Consider the following 9630-nt stretch of genomic DNA (forward strand, 5'->3'; position numbering starts at 1 on the left):
TGCATGATTGTCCAAAAGTAACTGACCATTCTATTATTTCTCTCAATTTATTTAATACAACAGCTACTGACAGTATCATAAAAAAATATAGAAATATAAATGAAAACAATTTAAACACTATTAAAACTAACTTAATGATGGTTAATTGGAACTTAAATACAACAAATATTGACACTATCTTTCATGAAATTATAACTAATTGCGAAAAAGAAATTAATAATACTGCGCCTATTCAATCGTGTAAATATAAATCAAATTATATACCATGGTTTGATAATGAGGTGTTTAATCAAATTAGAATTCGTGATAAAACATATAAGGAGTTCAAAAATTGCCGGGAAAATGAGAAACAAAATAAATGGTCATTGTTTAAAACTCATAGAAACCATGTCGTTAATTTATTAAAAGCTAAAAAAGATAAGTATTATCTGGAGAAAATTGATAGGTTTAAAAATGATCCAAACAAAATGTGGAAAACATTAAAAAATTTAATTAATGTTAAAAACTTTGATATTCCTAGCTGTATATGTTTTGATATAGATGCGGAGCATAATGTATTAAGAGAACGTTTGGAGATTGCAGAAAATTTTAACAAATATTTTGTCAGGAGTATAACAAATATTGTCGAAAATATTGATTCAATAAATTTCTGGACCAATACCAATAATAATTTATATTTAAATTTGAGTGAATTTAAACCACTATCAATGTTAGACTTACGTAAAATAGTTTATAGTATGGACAACAAGTTCTCCATACATGAAATATTAAATTCAAGGATGGTGAGGGAAATTTTTGAATCGATTGGTCACGTTATACTGAATTTTATAAACACTTCTCTAATGACAGGTAGAATTCCTACACTTTTGAAAGTGAGTACAATTGTTCCTATTCAGAAGATTTTGAATACAAATAAAGCTAGTGAATTTAGGCCCATTAACACATTACCCCCAATTGAAAAAATATTAGAGATAGCAGTTTATGACCAACTACTAGAACACGTAGGAAAAAATTCAATTTTAATAAATAATCAGTCCGGTTTTCGACAGAAACATTCATGTGAGTCAGCTTTACAATTGACTCTCTGTAAACTTAAAAACGATATTGATAAAAACCGATACATAGTAGGTGTTTTTCTTGATTTTAAAAGAGCCTTTGAAACCATTGATCGCCAAATACTCCTAACAAAACTACAAAATTATGGGTTTGTAGGTAAAGTACACAAATGGCTAAGTGATTATCTTAGTGATAGGAAGCAGATAGTACGTTTTGATGGGGCATTATCCTCTGAACATTATATCAATGTTGGGGTACCACAAGGCAGCGTATTGGGGCCTCTCTTATTTATATTGTATCTAAATGACATAGACCTATATGTAGAAAGTGAATTTATTAATCTTTTTGCGGATGATACTTTTGTAGCTTGTAGTGATACTAACCTTGAAGTAGCGATTCAAAAAATGAATAATACATTAGAAAAAATGGCTAAATACTTGGCATCAAATAAATTAAAATTAAATATTTCCAAAACTAAAGCAATGATCTTTACAACAAAATACAAATATAGCCAATTAAATACGGATAACATTCTGCTACAAGTAAAAAATGAAAAGATTGATATTGTAAGATGTGTTAAATATTTGGGGTTTCAAATTGACAGTTGTTTGAATTTTGATCATCATTTTGATTATATTGTCCGTAAAATAACGAAAAAACTATATTTTTTTAGCCGAATATCACAAAATATATCGACTCAAGCTAAAATTACAGTTTTTAATTCAATTATTCAGCCACATTTTGAGTACTGCGCAACTATATTGTATATGTTTAATTTAAATAAACTCAATCAACTACAAAAACTACAAAATCGTGGCATGAGAATTATATTGAAAACAAATCGACTTACACCTGTATCATATATGCTACAGGCTTTAAGTTGGTTCACAATTGAAGAGAAACTGTATTATTATACAATGATTTTGGTTTATAAAATACTTAATAATGTAGCTCCAGATTACTTTAAGCAGTTTATAGTGTACAATAAAAATGTGCATGATTATTCTACAAGGAATATGGGGAATATTTACATAGCAAAAACAAATTATAGAATGACGATGAATTCATTAGTATTCAGGGGTTTTAATGAGTTTAACGCTCTACCAGGTGAATTAAAAAATACAATGTCACTAAAATCTTTTAAAACCAAACTTAAGCTGTATATTAGAAACAAGTGATGTAATACTTTATTATGTTAATTTTATGGGTGGGTATTGTATGGTATTATATGTTGTAAATTTATTTAAAGTTTGTTTAATTTCATTTGATGTTGCTTAGTTATATTTGATTTTTGTAAATGATTTGTAATATCTATTCTCTACATTTATTGTATATTAGGGTAACCTATTTAAATGAATAAATATCTATCTATCTATCTATGTTTTTTATACTGAATTTTGTAATGACGTATCCTATAAATTTTTAATGTCTTAAAGGATCAATAAAATATGACTATTGGACTAAGGACGAACTTAATAGTGTGGTGGTGAACTTAATTTCTTATTAACTTTAAATTTAATTTAATAAGAACTTACACTCTTATTAAATTTGAATAATAAAGATACTTATACTAAGATCACAATAAATATGCACTAGAAATAAACAAACAAAGACATGTTGAATGTTACAAGGAGCACTCCCGAATGATGATTTACAATGTATAAGAGTAAACTTTGTTAATCATGATTTGGGATTTACTATGTATATACATTGTAAATCATGATTTGATAGTGCTCATAACGTTCAACGTGTCTTGGTTTCTTTATTTCTAGTGCATATTTATTGTGATTTCAGTATAGTACTAAATCTAGATAGAATGTTTCATAAACAAGTGACAAGGGTTCTGAGAAGTGTCAACAAAATATGACAACAGTTATTTGGATTTTGGCTACATCAATAAACCATAGTGTGAATTTTGTATGAAATTTTTGGTAAAATGTATGTTTAAGTAAGTTAAAAACAACAGTTATACACCAACCATTTTAACTTTATTGGACAACCTCTCCATTTTTTACCAAAAAGTTAAAGGAATTAAAACAACATAAACGCAGCATTTATAAACATGTCAATACCGAATAATAAATGGTTAGCATAATACAAAGTTGAAAGTAAAGAAATGTTTCCTGCGTTTGATAAAGGCACATAATTGATGCTTATTACAACAAAATCTTACATTCTTTTGTAAAGATACTGTTAATGAAACATTGATTATTTCCATCCATTCATTATTTTACTTTTTGATGTGCTTTGAAAGTAAATACAAAAAATATTTTACTTTCATTTACCATAAGTAAAATAATATTAAAAAACACAAATACGTTTAGGACAAAATTGATACAAATTAAGAGGCTACAGTAGCGATCAACAGGTAGCAACAAACGCGTTCCAAGATTGCGGCTCTAATTTTGAATATTTTGTCGAGATATTTGGCACACATATTCGTAATATAATAAAGAATGGCGGTACAGAGCCCAATTTCGGAAATATGTTAGTACGTGGAAATTATGATTAATTATTTATATGGGAAATGAGCCACAATTAAAATGAAAAAAAAATAATTTTATTAACGTTTCGACGCCCAAATCGGGTGCCGTTGTCAAAATACAAAATCATTTTGTATTTTGACAACGGCACCCGATTTGGGCGTCGAAACGTTAATAAAATTATTTTTTTTCATTTTAATTGTGGCTTATTTCCCATATAAATAATTAATCATAAAAATGCCACAAGGAAATAGCTTCAGAACAACATACGTGGAAATTAGTCTATAACTAAATAAAATATTGATAAAAGGAGCTTGTACCGCAATTAAGAAGAAAAAAACTTTCTTCAAATAAACTTTTTTATCCCATGCCTAGATTTTGTGTAATCTTGGAACTACTCAAATTTTTTATTTCTAACAAGAAGTCGAACATATTACAACTAAATAACTAATTAGGCAACATAGAGAAATTATCACTGTCATTTTGACAAACCTGCGTCAGATTTTCTCTAATCTGTTCTGTCATCTTTATCGATATCTGTTCAGTGCAGTAGTGTGTTGATTTAAGAATTCGTTTTTGTTGTTTCATAGGAAAGTAGTGTTTATTGATAGTTAATTTATTATATATTTGTTGTTGTTGTATAAGTTGTTGGCCTCTTTGAAAGAATATATTGTTGTTAATTGTGAGTTTTAGTTATATGTAGGTAGGTAAGTATATTTTACGTAAGAATATTTCGAATTTTAATGCGAGTATATAAAGTTTTAGGAGGATTTTTTATTCTAAAAATATTATCAATAGTGTAACAAAATGGAAAAAGTAAATCAAACGAAAAATAAAGTGAAACCTTCCAAGAAAAAGTCCATTAAAAACTGTGCCAAAATTATGCGAAAATCGAAATTTGTTTCGCTTCACAACAAAAAATGATTATTTATTATTGTTTTATTATTAGATATTTCATGCAAATACCTTTCTAAATACCTATCTTAACATAAAATGTTCACCCATTTTGGTTTATTTTTATAAATATCTATTTATTAATAATAAAATCGTTTTCTATTACTTCCATTTAGCGCGACTATGATATTGTCAAAATATTAATCTTAGATAATGTCAAAGATTACCACTGTTGCCAAAGTTTATGATACTATCTCCCGAAGTTATATTTTGTTGCTACCTGTTGATCGCTACTGTTTACTCTTAAGAGTAAAATTAAATTGTTGATATGTACTTACATATAGTAATTTGTTTAAAGAATTCATGGTAAGAAGTTGTGGAGCATATCTAATGTTTCCCATGGATCCAGAGCTGGGAGACACATCCTTTTCCAAACTGGCATTATATCCATTTACCATATTTATTTTGTCTTTAAGATACCGTACATCTGTCTCTCTATTTCTTATTTGCATTTGCAACTGCTGCAACTGCCTTAACTTGTCTATATTATAACTTTGTTGGATTTGATGACTATATGACTTAAGAGCTACTCTTTTATACATAACTTTATTTCCAGTGGTTTCCAAGAGATTATTAACAAATGGTACAGGCTTTTGCAGGTCAGTTCTAATGACTTCATGACTAGTGTAGAAACCCCCTTGCATATAAAATATCACAGAATTATTCTTAAAGAAGTATGGTTGAATATCGGAAATCTTATTTCCAATATAACAAAGGCCTGAAAAATTGACACCCCATGTTACCAATATCTTATCGGCTCCATCACTGGAATGTTGCCATATTCTTAACACTACACATGAGGCAGAGAGATTTGACATTTCTTTTAGATTTAGTTCAGACCATTTAGGGTTTGGATTATTCAGTTGTTCACTTGTATAGAATGGAGCACTCATTGTTGTGAGGTGAAGAGTGTAGTAGAAGCTACCAGAATCATCTGTTCCCAAGTTTAAACCCATTATTTGGTACACATGCCTTAAGCGGTACTAAAAGATTAAAGATCATTATAGAAATATGTTGACTGTCACTGAAAATTGTACAATTTTATGGACAAAACTTACAAAGATTCAGAGAATAACAATAACGATTACAATTTGTCAATACAGTCGAACCAGCTTATTGGAATAGCCTTCGTGCCAAGCAAAAGTATTCCTCTAACCGGAATATTCTAATAACTGATCATTGGTATACTGAATTCGCTCTACCGATATTCACTTTGACACATTCGGAATAGGAAACATACAACACAAAAATTCCTACCTCACACTATTAACTGCTTAAATCAACTTAATCTTTCATCAAAAAAAGAAGAATTATTAGAAATAATGGGAGTGCCTACTAATCTCATAAAATTTTGTGGAGTTCATTTTTACAAAATATTTTTATTTTGTACAATAAATAATTTTCTCATTTGTTATCAATAGGGCTTTTCATCAATTGTCATTTGTTTCGAGCTGCTGTCATATGTTGTATAATCTGTGTATAATATTAATATACACGGATTATACATGTGACAGAAGCTCGAAACAAATGACTGTGAATGAAAAGCCCTATACCTTATAATGGTGTAAATAAATAATTATTGATTGGCGTAAGGTTTATGTTATTTTTATGTCTGTTTACTATTAATAATATTGGCTATGAGCAGGTACGTTGGTTGTGTAGTAATTTTCCAGTCACTTCTGACAACTGAACTTCCCGAAAAAGAAATTACTAACGTCAGTGTCAAAGTGAATCTCGATAGAGCGAATTCAGTTTATCTAGTAAAAACATTTCAGGAACTCAAATTTCTATTACTTATACCGGGATATTCCTATAACCAGTATTCTAATAAGCAGGTTCGACTGTATTACAAAATAAAAGATAACGAACTAAAACAAAACAATCTATTGCAAAATTTTAATAAAGTGGAAATTGTATAATACAATCTTAGGAACCAATAAGTTTAAGTTGCTGCATAAATATGACACTCAAATATAGATAAAAATACTTAAGTTACAATCATAAAGGTACTGTAATTTATTAGTTATTCATTAAGAAACTCTTCTAATGAATAATATTGTCTTTCAGACAGATAGGCTTTTGTCATTTTATGGAACTTGGAGAAAGATGTTGCAGATTTAAGTTGTAAAGGGAGATGGTTGTATTTTTTTTTTGTGATGGTTGTGTTTTTGTGTAGAATATAATATAGATTTCTTTACTAACTCAGTGGACAGGATTAGTACACAAACATCAAAGGTTGAATTTCTAGTGGAGTAGTTATGATTAGGTGTTGCCGTGTTGCTGAAAAACATATATAGGTGTTTACGAATTAAGCAAACAGTTTCTAGAATATAAAGAAGGGAGTATTAAAATTCAGTGATCTTTGAAGTAGCTTCTAGACTATGTTGTTCTTCTGAGGTAAAACAGATACTGTATTGCTCCTTTTTGTAATTTAAAAATAACATCAGATTGGGCAGCCATACCATAACTATTGTTTGTTTTTTAACCAAGAGGAGTGATTCAAATTTACAGCGCGGTAATGCTTGTTTCTAATTGATCCAACAGCTGGCAAGTTTACTCCACTGTTATTAAATTTTGATACTATTTACGAAATTTTGGCACTTGTCATTTTATAGGTTAATTAAGTATATCGGCGATTTTTGTGTTTTCTGCATTATTCCTTGAATTTTTAGATTTTTAGTCTACTTTTATATAAAAACAGTTGTTTTTAGAACTCCTTAGCGATGTGTTAGTATAATATAATATGTATGGATTATCATCGAAAGGTGATATGATCAACGAAAAAAGAAGATGAATTTGGTGACTTTTCTAGTAACTTTGTTGGGTGTGAATCTGTCTTTTTAGTTTACTCCTCTTGGTTAAAAAATCAACTATAGAACCCCAAAAAGGAAGACCATATTGAAGATGAGACTTGAACACAGAAAATTGTTATTTTGGAAGATACTAAATTGATTTTCTTCAAAACAGATCTTATTGCATTGCAAGCTGAGGCTAGATTCTTACTTAAATCAACATGAAGGGACCATTTAAGGTTGCTGTCTAAAAAAAATACCAAGAAATTTTACAGAATCAACTCTACTGATCTGGCTGTTATTACCACATTAAGTGCCGAACTATATTTTGCGATTGGGTCCATAGCACTGTAAAAAATTTACAGCCTACAATAAGCCATGCCTTGTGAACAATATCTATACACACGCACCCTGGACCCAACTACTGTGTATATATTTTATACACAAAGCACTTAAGGCATTAAGAAGCAAGGATTGAAGAACTCCTTTATGGGATACAGCTACTGTCTTATCCAAAAGAAAAGTAGAGAACTCAATACTGAACCTTGTTCAAAATCCTATGTTTTTGAGACTAGAGTCAGTATAATTTTCTCTAACCAGTTGTTTCCTGTTCTCCAAGTAAGATTGGAACCAATTCAAAAAAATACCTCAAATTCTGTAAAGATTTAGTTTTTTTACCAAAATCTCGTGATTTACACAATCAAGAGCTTTGGCATAGCCACAGAAAACAGTGGCAGTGTAAAGATTATTGTTTAGTGCTTGGTAAACCTCATGTAGTACAGAAAACATGGCATCAGTACCTAGTACATTTTTTATTAGTTGAAAAGCTGAACTGATTTTGTGTAAAATGTTTTCAATGAGTAAGGATATAAGACGGGCTTTTATATAAGTCTCTCAAATAAGTTTGAAGAGTACCGGTAGTAAGGTAATAGGCCTATCGTTGTAGAAATCTTGAATTACTCCCACTGTCTGTAGGATCAGATTACATTTTTCAAGAAGTAATTTAATAAATACAAAGTATGGGTGTATTTTAGAGTTAAATATTATATTACACATTTTAGAAATTAATGAATTACCTGTTGTGTAATAAGCGATACCCATTGTCGGACCCTTTGCCTTTCAAACATAAATTCTTGTGTTGGAAAATTCATGACATCTACAAAACAAACATATTTAATTAAAGAATTTAATAAATGTAAAGGTTATTCCGTACTTTAGTCTAAAACCAGTCCTCCCTGGTGTTATTTAAAACACTTCCTATATAATTAAAATTTAAACTTCCTAATTACTGCTAATAATATTTTCTTTTTATTGGCATTTACACCTGACATTCCTGACATTTCACTGTAAATATGTCAAAAAATTCTTCTTTTTTAATCGGTGATAACGATAATACTAAAAGTGCACTTTACATCAACAATAAATTGAACAATAAATTGACCAAGTTATTCAAGGCCAAATTTGACGTGTTCTCAAAGCACAATTTGACATCCATATTTGTTCGTTATTAACTTGACGTCAATAAATTCGAGCGTCATAAAGTTAGCGAAACGGTTTTTTCAAAGTCGTTATTTTGACTTCTACCATAGCTCAAAAAATTGCACCTCGTTTGCGGATAATTGCACCATTAAAAATTTCATTTGCGGAGTTTCCGTTTTCGAGATATAAGCAAATGAAAAGTGGAGATTTCGGCGCAGCGCTAAAAATAAATGTCGATTTTCAGGGTATAAAATGCCGTAAAGTCACTAAATAACCATATCAAAAAATTGCACCTCGTTTGCGGTTTATGAATAAACTGGTTTTAATTGAAAATTGTGAAAATTGAAAATGTTATAAAGGAAAAACGATTTTAATGTTGGTTGCCTATACTGTAGGGGCAAAGGAACTCCTCCTGACTTAAAGGTAATCCCTCCTTTGAAATTTCATTTGCGGATATTCCATTTTTAAGTTATATCAAAATGAAATTTCTCGGGACAGCGCCAAAGTATATATTTCCATTATCGGGATATTTATTAAAAGCTGTAAAAATAACAATAACTATATCATTTAATTTCTTCTGGTTTGAGGATTACGAATAGACCTGCTTTAAACTAAAAATCAAAAAGCTTAAAAATTTTCCGAAGAAAAAAATTTTCCATTTTGGTGGTCCTAAACTGTATTTGCAAAAGTATTATCTGTATTGTAATGTATATCTAAAATGACTGTTTCTGACGTAAGAAAATCCCTCCATTCGAAATTTCATTTGCGGATTTTCCGTTTTCGAGATATAACCAAATAAAAAGTTGAGATTTCGAATAAATTTTCATTTTCTGGGTAAAATCACCTAATTGCTCCTCGTTTGCACA

At 29.5% G+C, this 9630-nt stretch overlaps 1 protein-coding gene across 2 annotated transcripts in view; it reads right to left on the bottom strand.

Annotated features, from left to right (window-relative positions):
- The window catches only part of LOC126881910 (UV radiation resistance-associated gene protein), a 97383-nt gene extending 88730 nt beyond the window's left edge, over positions 1-8653 (bottom strand). For both annotated transcript variants that reach the window (XM_050646637.1, XM_050646638.1), the window contains exons 1-3: positions 8499-8653; positions 8362-8441; positions 4772-5476 (exon numbers count right to left, since the gene is read on the bottom strand). In XM_050646637.1, coding sequence (XP_050502594.1) covers positions 4772-5476; positions 8362-8436 — 780 coding nt within the window. In that variant the 5' untranslated portion in view covers positions 8437-8441; positions 8499-8653. The remainder of the gene's footprint in view (positions 1-4771; positions 5477-8361; positions 8442-8498) is intronic.
- Between the last annotated feature and the right edge of the window lie 977 nt (positions 8654-9630).

This window comes from Diabrotica virgifera, chromosome 3 (assembly GCF_917563875.1).
Source record: "Diabrotica virgifera virgifera chromosome 3, PGI_DIABVI_V3a".
NCBI classification, from domain to species: domain Eukaryota; kingdom Metazoa; phylum Arthropoda; class Insecta; order Coleoptera; family Chrysomelidae; genus Diabrotica; species Diabrotica virgifera.